Raw genomic sequence first — 19,498 nt, forward strand, 5'->3', positions numbered from 1 at the left:
GTGGAAAGAAATCTTGCCCGAGGTCCTATGGGCCACCCCATTTTCATTAATTTATGGTGCCAAAGCTTTAATACAAGTCGAAGTGGGAGAACCGAGCCTCAGGTTCCAAGATGCGACCGAAGAAACGAACGGTGAGGCCATGAGCACGAGCCTGGAACTATTGGATGAAAGACGTGAGGCCGCCCTAGTCTGGTCGACCGCCTAGAAACAGCGGATAGAAAGAAAATATAACCGAAGAGCTAACCTCCAACACTTCAAGATCGGGGATTTGGTGATAAAGAAAGTGACACTACATACCCTGAACCCGAATGAGGGGAAGCTAGGACCGAATTGGGAAGGACCATATCGAGTCATTGGAATTACCAGCAAAGGCTCGTACAAACTCGAAGCAGTAAATAGTGCACAACTACCGAACAACTGGAACGTGATGCACTTAAAGCAGTACTACTGCTACGGTACGATCTCATTTACTTTTTTATAATATTATGAATCGGACTAACACTTGCAGGCAACAGCCAAGGGACAAAGTGACTATTAGGTCTGAACGCACGTGTTGCACTCTTTTTCCCTTGAACCGGCTTTATCCCAAATAGGGTTTTCGGCAAGGTTTTTAACGAGGCAACAGTAAATCGTGCTAACTTAGATTCGAAGGCCGATCTTTAACCGAAGTCTATGGGCGCATCAACAATATCCTAGCCCTCTCAAGATCGACCTCGAATACGGGAGGGGGGGGATCACCCTCAGATTAAGGTTCTTAGCAAGGAAAGAAGGAAACTTTGCACTTGAATAACTTAGGCTCGGTGGTTAGGATTTATTGTAAGGGCCAAATGGTCAAGTGAATCATACCCACATAGGACACCTTAGCCATGATACAAGCTTTTACATGCTTTCGATCATGTACTTTACACACAGAAATGAAAGAAAGTTTCCACCTTGCTATTACGCATTTTTGCCTCGTAAAACATTGATGCTAAGGGCTCAGCGGCTACCCCCGTTCGGGGACTCTCGAGCCTAAGGGATACCCCTATTCAGTGACTCTCGAGCCCAAGGGATACCCCTATTCGGGGACTATCAAGCCCAAAGTCTACCACTACAGGGGGACTGTCGTCCGAAAAGAGTTCGGGCAACTCGAGTTACCAAATCCCTGAGGCACAAAACCTATTAGGTAGTGCCTAAACACAAAAGGCTACGGCCACCCTAAAAATGGCTCGGAGGCGTCCGAAGCTCGTAATCAGAACATAAGGCCTTTATAAAAATTCAAAACCTGCTAAAAGGTTACCCTCGACAGAAACATCGTCTAAAATTATTTAGGCATCTTGGGAAAACTTTCGGTTACACACGAGTTTTCGAAGCCTCGAGCAAATAAAGCTGCATCGAAGTCAGGCTTTGTTCGTACCTATGAAAAATGAATGACTTATTACTACATTTGATTCTAAGCTAAGGCATTAGAATTAGAAATTATGAAAAGATGCTAAAAAAGTAGAGATTCGAAATTGCCAGGAAGGGAATTTTTATATATTCCGGAATGTATTTATAAAGGCCCAACAAAAACGGCCTCAAAATAAACAAAACACATACACAAGACAAACTAAAAAAGTTCTAAGGCATTCATGGTTGATCTTCACCGAGGCTCGACTCGTCGCCAGAACCGTCAGAGCCTTCAGCACCTTCAGGCTCGGAAATTTTCTTCTCCACGGCCTCAAGCTTTATTGCTTCCTCGATCTAGGGCGACAGGTCGAAGCCTCGGGCGTGAATCTCTTCGAGGGTCTCCCTTCGAGACAATCACCTAATATATTCGGCATTGGTCTTCAGGCGGGCCTCAGCTGCTTCGACATCGGCCTTGTATTGGGCCACCATCTCCTCGGCATCGACAAAGATTGTCTCCAACTTGGACTTCATTACCTCGTACTCTCTACCGAGAGCGTCCCGCTGTGCAACAACCGAGCTCAGTTGTGCTCGAAGACCATCATTTAGTGGGGACCGCTTGCCATCTTTCTCCTTCGCCACTCGAAGTTGAACCTCTACCGATGACAGCTTTGACTGGGCAGTTTCTTTCTCCGTAGCCAGCAGATCCATTTCGCTCTTCCACCCATCAGCTATGGCTTGGATCTCATTCATCTCCATTCGGAGTTGGTCTATCTGGTCGATCTTCTGTTGGACCTGCGAGGTTTTATCATTAGCCATTATGACTAGTTCCTCGTTTCTAACTTCAAATACCTTTACCTCTTTGACCAGATCGGCATGTTCCCGCCTTAGGGTCAAAGCTTCCTTCTGAGCCCTATCCAGCTCGGCCTGAAGGTCCTTGACGGTCCTTCTTTCGAGCCTGCTCCTTGAGCTCGAACTCGAGCTGATTGACCTCAGTACGGTACCGGATGAAGCTCTCATGGTGAAGTACCGAGGCCTGCAAAACAACGAAAGTCGTGAGAGATATCAAAACCTAAGTAAAATTCAAGATGATGTAATGATGCCTTACCCGGTTTAGTGCCTGTTCCGCCTCATTGAAAAGACACGACACATCCACCTCGTTCATTTTTGTTAGTCCTCCTCGGTCACCAGGCATCGAAGGTAGGCTGGCTACGCTCACGGGAGTGGATAGGACCTAAGCATTCTCTGGGACAGTAAGAATAATCGATCTCTTACGACCGGGGTCCACACTCGGAGCGGGAAACTCATTAACTAATTTTGGGCTCGAACTCGGCCCGCCAGCTTTCGAAGGTACATCCTTCTTCGAGACCTCCAAGTAGCCTAGTCTGGTAAAATCATCCGAATTGACATGTCCACGCCATCAAAGAAGGAGCGGAGGGGGTCATCTGCACCTTGATCCCCTTCACTTGATTTCTCTTTTCCCGCTTGGGCCTCATCGAGCATAGAATCGGTGTAGGAGGGCGTCTCAAAGATGTTAATCACACCGGCAGCCTCCTTCAAGGCAGGAGCAGTTTCTTGAGAGGTCACGATCTCCATCTCAACTTCGGAATCTCGGACTGGGAGGGGCTCGACCTCACAGTTCTTCTCCTCGGTTGTCGCCCGCTCCTCGGAAGGAGTCGATCCGTGGGCAATAAAAATGTTGTTTTCTTCAAACTCATCCCTGATTCGGAGAAGAGAGTCTGAATCTAGTACCCGGGAATTGGTGCTCTTCTTAGGCTTACACGCCACCCTCTTCTTTGGCTTCACCTCGGAACCCAGGAAGCCCGAAGACTTTCTTTTCCTCTTCTTCTTTTCCCCTGCGGCAGCCCCGAACTGTCCTGTAACGGAGGAGTCAATGAGTAGGGATGCATCCTCATCCCCTTCCAAAGGCCTAAGTTCGATGGTCTTAGGAAAACCTATAAAAGAAAGAAGAAAGGCCAGTATGATGTGAGTTAAGATCACGGTAGTAGCTATTCAAAGGAGAACCTTACTATGAGAACAGGACTCCCATCGGCCCTTCGAAAGCTTGTGCCATGAGTGCTTGAAGTATGACATCCACTTGCAGATGCCTTCAATCCACTCCTTGAGATGGGGGACCGCATTTGGAACCCGGGGGACCGTATTTGGAACCCGGGAAACACCTGCACAACCACAAATACGAATGATGAGAATGGAAATGAAGAAAAATTGACACTTAAGGAAAGGTTTCACTTACGAGATACATTTCACTTCTCGGGGAATGGCATGAATTCGGGAGGGATCAAGTCTTCAGTCTTCACCCGAACGAAGCGCCCCTGCCAGCCTCGGTCTCGATCTTTATCAATACTAAAAAAGGGGGCCTTGCTGGCCCGCGAGTGAGGTTGATTAATCCCCCTCAAAAAATTTGGAGACTATATAGACGGAGCAGGTGGTCGAGGGTGAACCAACGAGACTCGGTGTTAATCATAAAATAACGTAAAACGATCACTATCCTCCAAACAGACGGGTGGATTTGCCCAAGGCACACCTCGTATCTCTAACAAAAGTCCAAAACGATTGGGTGTACCAGGCCTAGTGTGAAGGGGTAAGGGTAAATACTTAAATACCCCTCCACGTGAGTAGTAATGGCATCCTCAGGCTTGGGGACTATTACGTTCTTGCCTTCCCAGTTACAGTCCTCTCGGAACACAGAAAGGACATCTTCGGTAACAGAGCATATATACCTCGATGCTCCTTCACCACGGTCCTGTTTGGCTGAGGGTTTCTCGACTTTGGAGTCGTCCACAATTGAACAACCCCGGGTATAAAGCTTTTCTTGGGAGGCTCAGGAGCAGATACCTCGGGAGCAGCCACCTCGGGAGCGGCTGCTTTGGGAATAGCTGCCTCAGAAGCAGTCACCTCGGCATTCGTGGCCGGGTGGAAAGATAAAGAGGCATCCTGTTGAGGAACTGATTTGGAAGTTTTAACCATTGCTATCTGATAAAGTTTGAAAATTTAAAGAAAAAATATGAAGGTTTGAAGGAACAAATTTGAAGGCTGAAGAATAGAGTATGAAGATTTGAAGAAAATCTGGATAAGAACCTAAGAACAATTATGAAGATTTGAAGATCAAAGAGGGAGGTATGAAGGTTTGAAAGAAGTTGGTGATAACTAGGAAATTCGAAGGTGGAAGTTTGAACGAAAAGTGGAAAAAGAGCAAAGGGTGGAAGCTTTTATAGGGGAGGTACAAGACTCTTCGCATTCGGAGACAACCAGCCTATGGTTGACACGTGTCCGAAGTCATAACGACACGACTGATGGGATGTTTCAACTTTTTCGTCGTTTCGGTTGTAACATACGGAAGAAGGAACTAGATAACGTCTGTCATTTCCCATCGTTTCGGCAAACCTACTCTTTGAGAAACGAGGGGACTATCTGTATACGGGTAAAATCGAGGCTAATACGCACCCCGATTTCCCGGTGGGGCAAACGAAGCAAGGGCATAACTACATGGAATCGGAATCGAAGCTAGGAACCTCTCGTGATGAGGTCCGAACGAAGCGCCTACCACTAGAGCCATCGAGACCACTCCCCCCGGATCTGGTTCAAGCTCCAAGACCTCGAAAAAGCATTACCAAACGGTTGCACATGACTAACGAAGGTACATGATATCCGCGCCTAACCGGATATCACGGTGCGGATCTCGGCCCGTACCGGCAGCAGATCATTGATTAACGAAAAAGAGAATTTTTACCTTTATTAGAATTGTACTAGGGATGATACTCTCCTACTATATAAAAGAGATGATTTTTATTCAATAGGCACATTGTAACACGTATATCAAGGTAATATAAACTTGTTTTCTCTTCTTCTAAGTTATTAAAAGTTCTTATTTTTGCTCATAGTTCTTCATAAGTATTTGGCTCCGGATCGAGGGCAGAACAATCACTAAGCTCAGGTCCGAGCTCGGACTTAACATCGCAATTGGTTTGGTTATTTATTTTATTTTTAATTCGCTTATCTAACGTTATTGATCACTTGTACTGAATTAATTCACGTATCCTTAAAAATAGCATATAAATTCAATTGTTATTCATTTTAAGGGTAAATAGACACCAAAGTATCACATTTCGCTACGTGATGAGAACAATAACAATCAGCTACTTTAACGTGCCTGTCTGCCAGTCGTGGCATCCTCCTTGTCAGCAGGATTGTCAAATGGATTCACAACATTTACACTGCTGGTAATAAGTTTTAAATATCTTTTTCCAATTGCTTGCCAAAATATACGATACCCTATGGTTGTTTTTCTTCGCCACTTGATTTTTTGTTTTCCAGTTTATATTACTCTACGTCCCTGTAGAACTAATTAAAGAATCTGGAAACAAAAACACACACACACACACACACACACACATATATATATATATATATATATATATATATATATATATATATATATATACACACACACACACATATACCTACACTTCGGTGATGAAATTGCCGATTAGGGCTATGATAACATACTTTGCACATGTCTACACTTTAACATGTAATTTATATCAGTCCAGGAGCATGAGATTTGTTATTCATTCATCATATATATGTGTTCTTGTTTATTTGCTTATGTGTGATACGATTGGACTGGATGCCAGTGACCATGTCGGGCGAATTGTGATGTTATGCATGTGACTACGCTGGGCGGATTATGTTGTTATGCATGTGACCACGCCAGGGGAATTGTGTTGTTATGCGTCTGACCACGCCATGCGGATTATGTTTTTATGCATGTGACCACATCAGGCGAATTGTGATACAGCTTGTGGCCACGCCGGGCGGATCCGTTATATTGAGCCTGTGACCATGCCAGGCGGATTATGATATTGAGCATGTAACCACGTCGGGCTGGTAGCACATTGAATTGGACATACTTGCGTGTAGATATGGATCCATCTCCCTAGGTTCACTCTCTCATGTTTCTCTCTTGATGGTGTACACACGGATATTGAGGAAAACTTATCAGTGGTTTGGAACAAATATGGGAAGGTTGAGGAAAGTCTAGCCAATGTTATGTCTGGATTTGCATTTCATCCCCACTTTCAAGTTCCATGGTCAATTACCCGATTTACTTGCACATCATCTTTATATTATCTTTATATGCTGTATCATTTGCTGAACAGAGAACTTGAGTAATTGCGCGCACACACACAAAGGTTTCTTTCTGTGCTTTATGACCTGATTATATCATTGTTTTGTACTTGTTAAATTGATAAACTATACAGGTTTTAGTAGGTATCATTTATAATTCTTGCCTCTTTTACCTCGCCGAGGTTGGCTACGATACTTATTGAGTATATTGGGTTAGTTGTGCTCATACTACACTCTGCACTTAAATGTGCAGATCCAGATGCTGGTACCAGTTATCAGTAGCAGTTTTGCTTCTTGAGCTGAGTATCGAGTGATGAGATGGAGCTGCATTTTTCGCTCGCAGTCTTGCCTTGTCTTTTCTTATGTACTGTTGTTTCTAGTTCGGACAGTATTGTTATATAGTTTTCAGACTTGTATTTCGTTGTAGATATCATGACTCCGTATTTACCAGATTCTGAGGGATTTATCTTGTATTAGCAATATTTCGTTACATTGAGATTTTAACAAATATGTTAGGCATCATCACGACGGGTTGGAATTTTGGGTCATGACACATTTAGAATAATAACGAGGAGGGAACATGTAAAAGGGGAGTAAGATCAGAACAGTAAGTACAAGATCACCAAGTAGCCTCTTTCTAAAATAAACAACGATGCTGCCAAATAAATTCAAAAATCCGTAAAATCAAGTAAAGCAATGAAATCATCAAATGATACGGAATCACTCTTCATGCTTTTACTCTCATTCTCACCATGCGATATAATAAATATAATGGCACGGCATCACCCTTCGTGATGTTTCTCTCATCCTCACCATATGATATGATAAATTAAATGGCACGGCATCACCCTTCGTGCTTTTATTCTCTTCCTCGCATGATATGATAAATGTTATTAAGGCAATCAAGTGTACGGCATCACCCTTCGTGATTTAATCCTCACAATCACTCAATCAAGATAATAATATGTAAAATAAGAAAAATATTTTTGTATTTCAATTTTTTCCTTTCCTTCCACGCTTTTTATTGAAATACCTTTTCATGTGAGCTATGGGGTCACCATGCCCATCATACTTTTCAAACTTGGGGGCCTTAAAAATAGGTAGCAAACGGACATCGGGAAACATACATAGATCCTTGAAGGCAATACTCTTTTGACCTACCAACCTTTGTATGTTTTTTATTCGTTGTTCCAATCTTTTCATTTTTGGGCTATTTCTTCTTGTGCCATCTTTCGGGCATGCTTCTCAATCTCTGCAGGAAGATCAAATAGGTACGAGTGGTACTCAGGTGAGTGGCACTGTTCTTGCTAGGTAGCAAACTGTGGCTCATGATTCTTCCTATATATCATTATTGGTTGCGGGATGGTATTGGCAGGGCTAACACTAGTAGTTGCTTGATTCATTCTTAATGGCACACATTGGGGTGCACAGCATAAGTCCCAACCCTATTTATGTAGTTGAAATAAGAACTAACTCCAGGTGGACAAGATGGATCAGACAACGAGACCTGAGTGGCGGTCGTCAAGATGGGTGTGACCTCTGAGAAATCAGGAATAAACGAGGGTGGTTCTTTGCCATCAGCCCATGCTCGGAAAATTTCATCCATTTGCTTTTATCAGCATCCTATTTTCCTCGACCGCAACAGATTCTTGTTGAACCGTCTAAACCTGAGTCTCGTGAGCACTTGTAACGCCTTCAATATTTATTGGCATTTTTCTCTTCGATTTACTGTTGTCAGCTAACCACAAACCGACCACCTCAAACCTTTATCCATAATTCAAAACAAATGACACGTTATAATGGACTGAGTCAATCCTTATTATTATTTAAATTTTTTTCTTTTAAAAAGTAGCTTATCACAAACCGACCATCATCCTTTCTATTCGAGAGGCAAGAATATAATATTAAATTTTACTTCACTAATATATAACAATTAAACTTGGGCTAGCATTTAAAATACATCAAATTATCTAAACTCTAAAGTTAATTATTTATATTACAACGTTTGTTTATGTAACAAAGTGGCCAACTACTTTATTTCATTGGGCCTGATAATAATTTTCTGTTTTAACCATAAAATTTTACGGCCCATTTTCTTATTTCATGTCAAGGCCATATCAGTCATCAACCAAGCTTTTCCATTCTGTCAGTACATGGATAATATCATACTAAACTCAAAAACAGATTCACTCCAATCTAACTCAAATATAAATTAATAAACTCACAAACAAAAATACTAAACAATCAATCAAATAGATAATTTGTCTTTTAATTTGATAGGGAATTTTATCACTTACTAAAAGCCCATCAAATAAATTAACTAGTATTACGAAGAACTAATCTAATAAGAGATGAAACATTGCAAATTCAAATGCAAATTGAACGAGTTCCATTCAAATAGAAAATGTATACTAAAAAATCAAAATAAAATCTTGCATTAACTAATTAAAAGAAAGTGAGAAATAGATAATATCATCAAACAAAACACACTGATTAATAATTATACATAACATTAAATTCATACACCAAATCACATATCAAAGTTAAAAGGAAATGAAATGTACAAAAAGTGTTAAAAAGATTGGACCTTTATTGCAGAAAAAGCTTCTTTCGTTACAACCGTAGTAGTATGATGAACCAGACCTAGGACGGAAGCTTAGCCAAGCCGGTGACCTCAACGAAAACTCTCAAACTCGTCCCCGTTTCCCGTAAAACCCATGTTGAAAAAGAGCTCTCTTGTATGAAAACACTCTTGGAAATAAAAGATGGTCTTCCAGTTGAAGCCGAAGTTTATGAAAACTTCTATGGCTAAAGGGTAGAGCTTGGTGGTAAAAAGAGTGATTTATGGCTAGTCTAAGGTTGAAAGATAGTGATGGGACAAGGGAATAGAAAATATTAATATTAAAAAAATGGTGAAAAACTCAAGTATGTTAAAATATTAGGTGCTCACAACATGCCCCTCTTTGCTTAAAAACATGAAAAGTTTTCAAGCAAAGAAATTAAAAAGAGTGATTAATGTTTTACCAAACTGTTATTCAAAAAGGAAAAGACAAAAGAAAGGATGTGACCGAGTCTTGGTTTTAGACAGTCTTCATATCCCGTGTTATAAGGGAATCAAGTCACGGGTAGTTCAAGTAGAGTGATGGAATAATGAATTAGAGAGCCGAGTGAGGTTCCGTCGAGGCTCCGGTCCGCGGTCCTATTTATTACATCAAAATGAAAAGAAAATTGCATTAAAGAAAAGGAAAATACAAGATCCTATCTACTCTTTGTGACTTGTGTCTTGTATCTTCACATGAGATCTCGTAAACACGCATTGGAAGGTGGGGACCTTGAATCTGAAGCTCGCATTTGAAGGTGGGAGCCCTGAATTTGAGGCTTGTTGACCTGCATTGGACGGTGGGTGCTTTGAGCTTGGAGATTGATTCTTGAAGATTGAGCTTGAATTGAGACTTGGATTGAGTCTTGGATGCTTGTTTCTTAGTCAGAAGGTGAGAATATGGATTTTGAGATGCTAGTCGATGTGTGCATCACGTCAAAGTTTGACCCAACTGTCTTTGTGCTCGAATAATCTTCTATTTCGATCATATTTTGGAACTTCATTCTTAAACATCAAACCTATGTTCTGCGGAGAAACCTACAAGACATCACAGACAACAAAACGAATAAAATTTTTCTATCCCAGTTTGCACTATGAATATTTTGTGAAAAACTGTAAACTAGTTTTTTTTATTAAGAGCAAAAAAAGCATCAGGGAGTGGTGTACCCTTTAAAATACGAGTAGGGAATGGTATACCCTATGTCAAAAGAAAAACAACTAAGGAATGTGGTACCTCATATTGGTAAATGCAATCATGGATGTCGTAAATTATACTAATATGCGACAAGGGAATGGTATACCCTATGTCAAAAAGAAAACACAACTAGAGATTGGTGTACTCTATGTTGAAAAATGCAAACACGGAGTGGTGTACCCTTTAAAAATAAGATTAGGGAATGGTACGCTCTATGTCAAAAGAAAAACACAACTGGGGAGTGGTGTACCCTAGGGCGTTTTATCTTAGAAAAAATATTCATCAGACTAAGAACTTTCTCTTAGGATAAAGATTCATTAGACTAAGACTTCTATCCTAGGATAAAATTCATCAGACTAAGATTTTGATCTTAGGAGAAAATTCATCAGACTAGGTCTTTTTATCTTAGGAGTAAGATTCATCAGACTAAAATTTCTTATCCTAGGAGAACATTCATCAAACTAGAGCTTTTTATATCAAAATAAATATTCATCAGATTAAGACTGTTATCCTAGGAGAAAGATTCATCAGACTAAGACTTCTATCCTAGGAGAAAGATTCATCAGACTAAGGCCTTTTATTTTAAGAGAAAGATTCATCAGCTAAGAATTTTATCTTAGGAGAAACATTCATTAGACTAAGACTTCTATCCTAGGAGAAAATTGATCAGACTAGGTCTTCTTATCTTAGGAGAAAGAGTCTCAAACTAGGAAAAAATGTTACCTTAGGAGGAGCAAGTCTCGAACTAGGATGTATTACCTTAGAAGGAAAATGTGAAGAATAATGACATGATTTATGGATACTAGAAAGACAAATAAAGACAAAGGCTTGAGAAACTTCCCTTCAGCGGCTCTTTTCATCTTTTTGTTTTTCATTTTTCATCTCTCTTTTTTTCCATTTTTTTCTTTGTGAGTCACTTTCCTTACACTGCTTTGTTTCTATTTCAAACAAAAAAAAATTTTGTGAGTTTCAAAAGTGGTGGTCGGTTTGTGGCCTTGATATCTTTGGCAGCTTGGCTTTGTGTCCATTCACTTTTAGAAGACCAACTGTATTGGTAGTTGGCTACACTGCTGGGAGACTCTGTTGTTACTTTAAAGATATATTTATTTCCCCGTGTCAATCTTGATTGTTTTGCACTCAGTACCTTTTGTGCTTGTGGCTCAATCAGCCTCATCCCAAAAGGAAATCTTTGCTTAGGTGACCTTTTTTGATATCTTGAATGACTTTTTTCTTTTTGAGCAATTTATTTTTTAGAGAGAATCACAACTAGGTATGTGCCTTTTGCATGATGTACACACTTCATAGTCTTTGTTCAGTATTACAGGGGAAGTTTGCTTGCTTTTGACAAGTAGGCTGACATGAGAATTTTTTGGGGAAACCTTTATGTTGCTTGAATCCTCAAAAAATATTGACTGTAGCAATTGAGTGCATGTTGCTCCCTAGACAGTGTTATCTTGAATGTTCTGGCCAAAATTTGCTTTGTGCGACTAAAAAGCTGGTAGTAGATTTTGAAATCCTTTCTTGCTTGTTTTGATGAGGATCGACTCAAAGACAAAAAAGTAAAAAAACAAAGATATGCACAAATACAAGGAAGTGATTATTAACAAGAGATGCTCCTTTTATGGGAAAGAAAGGAAAGAGGGGGCTCCTCTGAGTGTGGTAGCCAGTCATAGTGATCATGACATGCATTTTGGACTTAACGCCCTGATTCCTGAGGGGTACTTGAGGGGTTTGACTCTAAGTTTCATTCCAAGAGAGGGAGGTCAATACAAATGACACATGCTCAAAAGGGGTGACGAAGGATGTAAAGTGTTTGGATAGAAGAAAAAGGGATTCCCAGCCTCAAGAACGCCAACCATAATGTTTATTCACAATTACAACATTGATGGACATGTTCGCCTTCTTGGTCTTGTCCAGTGTAAAGTTGCATGCGCAATACTTTCTTCACAGTGAATGAACCTTGTCAATTTGGGAAAATTTTCCCTCTTGGTGTGGGAGAATGTATTTCAGCACTAACAAATCCATTTCAAATTGTCTGGATTGCATCTTATTTTGAAAAATACTTGTCATCCATTTGTGACAAAATTTTGACCAAGTTTCAAGTCATTCAATATTCTTAAGCCTCATCTTCACAATACTTTGGAGGTAGAGATCTTAAACCTCCATGGGTATCACCCCTTGGTTCCATGTAAATCCGACTCATGCTTATTTTTAAAGTGTTTCAATTCTGTGTTCATCCTCAAAAGTATTTTTATTTGACTTATCCAATTCAAGACTAAATTAATTTTCTAAGATCAGGAAAAAACATTCGTATGCATGTCATGTCACTTGAACCAACAGAAAAGAACTAAGAACAGAGTGATGCAAAATGACAAACGACAAACTGAATTTCATTGAATAACAAGATAGAAGAGTTTGACTCAAGAAAAGCAAATTAAAATCTGAGTTACAAACCTGAGATAACGCCAAATAATGTAAATAGCAACAAACAAACAAACAAACAAACAAGACTCATAAACGGACAAAATAAAAGGATAGACGGGTTTGACTCAACAAAACAAACAAACAAAATATGGATCACAACCCTAAAATAACCCAGAATAGAAATAACATCAAAACAAGCTACCAAGATTCCTTTCTAGAGAGGAGGGAATGGCTTTCTAATTGCTAAGCTTGAAATTGTAGCCACACACTTTCTCATCAACATCACTAGGGCCTTCCCCAATTTCAATCTCATTAACTTTAGAGGGTAGGTTCTCGACCCCTTTAATCAACTCGTCTTCGGTATTATCCTCTAGATTCATGACCGACGACATATGATATTTTATAGCAACTGACTTGCCAGGGGTCTCAAGAGGATTCTCATACTCTACGTCACCACGTACCATCCCCACAAAGTGTGCATCATCATGTGTAGGTAAAGGATTATGTATAATAGTCGTAGTGTCAATGTACTAGACTACAATTAGTTTTTTTCTGGACCATCCTTTCTATTTCTCTTTTCAAATCCCGACATCTTTCAACATTATTCCCGTGGGCATTGGAACGGTATTCACGCCTTTTAGAAGAGTCAAAGCTTCTTGCACATGGGTCCACATAATTTGGAAAAATAGGTCCAATCATACCATAATGCTTAATTTCTCAAATAAACTTATATAGGACTCCCCTATTGGTGTGAAATTATCTTTCAACCTCAGCTCCCCTCTATATTATTGCCTTGTATGTGAGTTACAGGACACTTGAAAATTTTATGGAGGCTGATGAAAATTTTGCGGTGCTGGTGCTCACCTTCTAGGGTGTCTTGGTGCCTGGGCATATGACTTTGTATTATGAACGACATGTTGAGGTGGATCAACATAGTATTGTGGGTTCTGAGGTGGATAACAATGCTCAGGGTAATCATAGGAAATCTGATGAGGCTGCCCATATTTTCGAGATATTCCCCTAGGACCTCTTCTCCACCCTAATGCCACCATGGTCTCTTCATCCTTCTCATTCGTGTCACCAAAATTACCATATCCAATCTGCTCAGCCTGAGTTGTGACTTTGAAAACTGCTTGACTTATAATTATGACTGTCTTGAGGCCATTCTCAACCATTTTCCCAATTTTGATTGCTTCTGAGAAAGGTCTGCCCATTACGGACATAATATTTTAAAAATAGTCAGGATCTTAGGCCTGGAGGAAGATAGTGATTAACTCATGATCATACATCAGTGGATTAACTCTAGCCGTTTGCTCTCTCCATTTAATAGAAAACTCCCTGAAACTTTCGGTCGGTTTCTTCTTCATATTAGAGAGGGAATTGCGATTTTAGTGCAATGTCAACATTGTATGTAACGACCCGACCGGTCGTTTTGAGCTCTAGCGCGTCGTTCAGCAGTTTAAGACCATGAGAAGCTTCAGTTAAGGTATTATGACTTGTACATGTTGTCGGAATTAAATTTCGGAAGTTCAGAGACGACTTGGAAAGAATATTCTCATTTCGGAAGCTTTAAGTTGGAAGAATTGATCAATGTTAGATTTTTGAGAAAACAACCTCGGAATTGGGATTTGAAGGTTCCAACAGGTTCGTATGATGATTTTGGACTCTAGCGTATGTCCGAATCGGGTTTTGGATGAGCCGCATACGTTTCGGCGCCTATTGAGGAAGTTGACATTTTGAAAGAATTTCATAAATTTGGGTTGAAATTCATTTCAATGTTATCGATGTACGTTTGGGATTTCGAGACTGGGAATAGCTCCATATGATGATTTTGGTATTGGAAGCGCGTCCGGAAGTGGATTCGGAGGTCCGTAGGTAATTTTGGGGTCATTTGGTGAGAGTTAGAAATTTGAAGGTTTTTGAGAAGTTTGACCGGAAGTAGACTTTTTGATATCGGGGTCGGATTCTGATTCCGAAAGTTGGAGTAGGTTTGTAATATCGAATGTGACTTCTGTGCAAAATTTGAGGTCAATCGGACGTGATCTGATAGGTTTCGGCATCGAATATAGAAGTTGGAAGTTCTAAAGTTCATTAAGTGAATTGGGTTGCGATTCGTTATTTCGATGTTGTATGATGTGATTTGAAGGCTCGACTGAGTTCGTAATGTATTTTGGGACGTGTTGGTATAATTGGTTGAGGTCCCGAGAGCCTCATGTGGAATCCAGATGATAAACGGATCGAGTTGGGACTTAGAATAAGGCCTGAGGTCTGCTGTCATCTGGTGTAACCGCACCTGCGAGGTTTTGGCCGCAGGTGCAGAGGGCGCAGAAGCGACATAGGAGCCGCAAAAGCGGAGTAGGTCGCCTAGGTAAAAGACCGTAGGTGCAGAGTTTTGGCCACATCTGCGCAAGCGCAGAAGCGAAGGGTTGAGCGCAGAAGCAGAAGAAGGCGCAGAAGCGAAAAGGGTCTCGTACCTGCGAAGCCGTAGGTGCGGTTACTGTTCCGCAGGTGCAGAAATGGCGCTGGGTAGAATGTTCTTAAGAGCGAGATTTGGCTCTTCTTCTCTCATTTCTCACTTGGTTGGGGCGATATTGGAGAGCTCCAAAGGACAATTTTTATCAAGCAACACAAGGTAAGTGATTCCCACTTATTATAAGTTAAATACATAGATTCTATGAGGATTTAAGCATGAAAATCAGTAAAAATTATGGGATTTTAGTAGAAAACCTAGAATTTGGTATTTTTGAATTTTGACCACGAATTTGGGCATTGAATTGGAAATAAATTATATATTTGAGTTCGTGGGGTTATGGGTAAAGTTTATTTTCGAAAATTTTTGAAATCCGAGCACGTGGGCCCGAGGGTGGTTTTTATCGACTTTTCGAACGGAGTTGGGAATTGTTGTAAATAAGATTATAATGAGTATTTGAGTATATATTTATAAAATTTCTCAATTTTTGACTAGTTTCGGAGCGATGGGCGTCGGTTTGAGTTGTCGGAAGGCCTTGGGAGCCGGTTATGGAATTCCGGAGCGAGATAAGTCTCCTTTCTAACCTTGTAAGAGGGAAATAACCCCATAGGTGAAATAATACGATATGTGCTTCTATTTGTAGGGGATACATACGCACGAGGTGACGAGAGTCCGTGCGTAGCTATTATTATGCTAAGTCTGGGTAGTCTAGGACCCAAAACATGCTATACTTGCGATATTGGCAACCTTATTATTAATTTAAATTGCTTAAATCATATTGAACTTGGTAAACTAATTTAAAAGGTTAAACTTCATTTTTCTTGACCGTTAAATGATAATTGACATTTCCTTAGATAATTGCTCCTTAAAGAATTCTTGATTGACTGTTGAATGTGTTTATCTTTTGTGGAGCGGGCCGAATGCCTCTGCAGATTAAATAGATGCATCTATGGTTCACGTCGTTCGACCCTCAACAGTGCACAGTTTAAATATTATGTTGGACCGAACCGTACGATCTCGGCATGATTTGCACATGATTGAATTGATTGCTTTGGCATTTATAATAAATGATATTTCCTCATTGGCCTAAGATATATTGATAAATGATGAAAATAAATTTGGAAACCTCCTATTAAATAAAGAATTGTTTACTTGTTCCAAGTTATTGAGTTACAGTCGTTTTATAAAATCCATGATTAATTATATTATCGATGTATTATTGTTGGCCATAGTAAGTGTCAGAGTCGACCTCTCGTCATTACTTCTTCGATGTTTGACTGGATACTTACTGGGTACACGTTGTTTTCATACTCATACTACACTTGATGTACATTTTGTTGTAAATGCACATGTATGCCTAGTGGCCTTGTAGGCGCAGCGGCGTGGTTGATACGGGGACTTAGGTGAGCTGCATCTTATGCTATGGTCCGCAGCCAGCAGAGTCTCCATCAGAGTATTTGTATTTTTCTTTCCTGTCCAAATTTATACTCCGGACGGATGCTGTATTTCATTTATTCTCTTAGTTGATGCTCATGCACTTGTGACACCGGGATTTGGGGTGATTACAGGTTGTTCAGTGTTGAAATTGTTAAGGACATTATATTTTTATTCTGCAAAGTCTATCTTTCATTATTTATTCAAAGGAAATTATGATTTCAAAAAAATTGTTAAATGAGAGCTAAATTAACTATTTAGTGTTGGCTTGCCTAACAGCGATGTCCGGCGCCATCACGACCCTTAGTAGATTTTGGGTCGTGATAACATGGTATCAGAGTACTAGGTTCACTTAGGTCTCACGAGGCATGAGCAAGTCTAGTAGAGTCTTGCGGATCAGTACGAAGACATCTGTACTTATCTTTGAGAGGCTACAGGGCTGTTAGGAGCACTTCCCTTCTTGATTCCTCATCGTGCGATTTGATTCCTATGAGGCTTATGCCTTCATTTTCTTCCTATTCAACCTTATGCGACGTGAAGTGTTTGTTATCTATCGGGAATCGAGGAATTATAATGGTACTACAGCTGTGATGCAGGATGTTTCTCCCTGCGTATTCGATTAGGCTATTGACGTCGCTTTGCGGAAAGGCGTTCTTCTCTTTCAGCTCAGTATCAGTACTACCTAAGGTTTTGAGATTTGGCATTTATTCTTATGGTGGTTCGTGCGTTGCTATCGCACCGTGTTGTGTAATGGTAGGATACTGGACTATGCGTCGAAGCAATGATTGACTTGGAAAGAGGTTTTACTCAGTGCATGATTCAGAGATTCAATATTTTAATTCCGGTGAAGGAAAGAAAATGGGACTATGAATGTTCGGGTTTGGGTTGACGGAGTAACGAGACTTGGTATTTTCAAGCGTGGTGGAATTTGCATCTGTGATGTCATCTCGTCGCCCTTGAGTGAATGTGTTAAGTTCGTCGGTGTTATGGTCTTCATCAATTGCCTCCGGGGCAGAGTAGTGTAAGATAGTGCCAGGGAAACCGTCTCCAGAGTTAGCGGAGTACAGCAACTTCGGGATCAAATTGGTATTTCTAAGGTTGACGGCTCGAGAAAGATGATCTTTGGGAAGATTTAAAGTTAGTAGCGATCAATTGGTTCAAATGCAACAAAGATGGATTTTGACTTAAGGCAACAACTGGTTAGCGAAGGATGAGGAAGGACGTGTGGGGGGTGTCTTGCGGTGATTAAACTTTTAGAAGGCCAAGAGTAAGGAACATGAGTCAAATGGTTGCTTAAAGCAGTGAGTTTGACCAAAGTAGGAGAGTGGCAGAGTAGCATATGGGTTCGGCGGTAAGATGAATACACGCCTTGGGAAAGGTTTAGAGTGATTCGGGATTTCATGGTGGACAGTGACTAGGTCTACGGACTTAATTTAGAATATTGGCTATTATACGGGGGAGAGTGGATATGACGCGAAAGAGTTGCCTAATAAGAAGAATATAACACGACTTTGGATGGAAATGTACTATCGCACCTTTTAGTTGATGTCCATGAGGAGTCAACAGACTTGTACAGTTGGTGAATGAGCACGGGCTCAGGATGGGTTACTGATTATGTAGTAAGTGTACCCAGTGTAGCGACGTTGGAAGATGTCGGCATGTAATTTCCACATATGGGTTATCTCCTGTGAGCAGGTCAGCAGTCGCATGGTTGACGAAGCTTCTACGAAGAATTCTACTAGCTATCCGGTGAGAGGTTGAATATGAAAACATGGCTAGTTATTCAGAGTGTTCATGAAATGGTTAACAGGAAGATTTTGAGGAAAATTGGCGGGTTGATTGTGCAAGATAATGTCAATGGGGGATAAGGAGTCTTGGTGGATTCCAGAATTATGCAATGGTAGCTTCAAGCTAAGTGGGAGAGCCCCCACCGCCTACGACGGGATTGTATGGTTTTTTACTTGTGAGATTTCAAGTTATCGGCATATTGGTGGGTTATTACGACTACTTCAAAGGTTATTAGGCCAGTGCGGTACGATCAGATTCGGCTTGAGGTCCGTGGCTCCCGCGCTTCTTAATTGATTGCAATACCTTCAAGTGAGCTATGGGGTCTCCATGTCCCCCATACTTTTCAAACTTGGGGGCCTTAAAATGAGGTGGCAAACGGACATCGGGAAACATACATAGATCCTTGAAGGCAATACTCTTTTGACTTGCCAACCCCAGTATATTTTTTTATTCGTTGTTCCAAGCTTTTCATTTTTTGGGCTATTTCTTCTTGTGCCACCTTTCGAGCAGGCTTCTCAATCTCTCCAGGAAGATCATATCAGTACGAGTGGTACTCAGACGAGTGGTACTACTCTTGCTAGGTAGCAAACTGTGGTTCATGATTTTTCCTCTATATCATTGTTGGTTGCAAGATGTTATTAATAGGGGTAACAGTAGTAGTTGTATGATTCGTTCTTAATGACACACATTGGGAGTGCACAGCAGAAGTCCCAGCCATATTTATGTAGTTGGGATAAGAACTACCTCTTGATGGACAAGATGGATCAGACAACGAGACATGAGTGGCGGTCGTCAAGATGGGTGTAACTTCTGGGAAACCAGGAATAAACGAGGGCGGTTCTTATCAATCGGCCCATGCTTCAAAACATTTCATCCATTCGCATTTTCAACATCCTATTTTCCTCAACTGCAACAAACTCTTGTTGAACCGCCTAAACCTGAGTCTTGTAATCACTTATAACAACTTCAAAATTTATTGACATTTTTCTCTTCGATCTACTGTTGTCGGCTTGCCACAAACTGACCACCTCAATCCGTTATCCATAATTCAAAACAAATGACACATAGAAAATTA

The 19,498-nt window shown here is 40.6% G+C and overlaps 1 protein-coding gene and 1 long non-coding RNA gene across 2 annotated transcripts; both read right to left on the reverse strand.

Moving 5' to 3' along the window:
* Positions 1-1,782: 1,782 nt before the first annotated feature.
* Positions 1,783-4,353, reverse strand: LOC138909978 (uncharacterized). Its single transcript, XM_070201195.1, has 3 exons — positions 4,107-4,353; positions 2,774-3,320; positions 1,783-2,401 (listed from the first exon to the last, which is right to left on the reverse strand). The coding sequence occupies exons 1-3, from the start codon at positions 4,351-4,353 to the stop codon at positions 1,783-1,785; spliced, it is 1,413 nt and encodes a 470-aa protein (XP_070057296.1).
* Positions 4,354-7,132: 2,779 nt separating this feature from the next.
* On the reverse strand, positions 7,133-9,350 carry LOC104120628 (uncharacterized). The gene is made up of 2 exons (XR_691699.4): positions 9,101-9,350; positions 7,133-8,277 (listed from the first exon to the last, which is right to left on the reverse strand). It is a non-coding gene; the product is annotated as an uncharacterized lncRNA (long non-coding RNA).
* Positions 9,351-19,498: the final 10,148 nt, after the last annotated feature.

Source organism: Nicotiana tomentosiformis, chromosome 4 (genome assembly GCF_000390325.3).
Source record: "Nicotiana tomentosiformis chromosome 4, ASM39032v3, whole genome shotgun sequence".
Classification (NCBI taxonomy): Eukaryota; Viridiplantae; Streptophyta; class Magnoliopsida; order Solanales; family Solanaceae; genus Nicotiana; species Nicotiana tomentosiformis.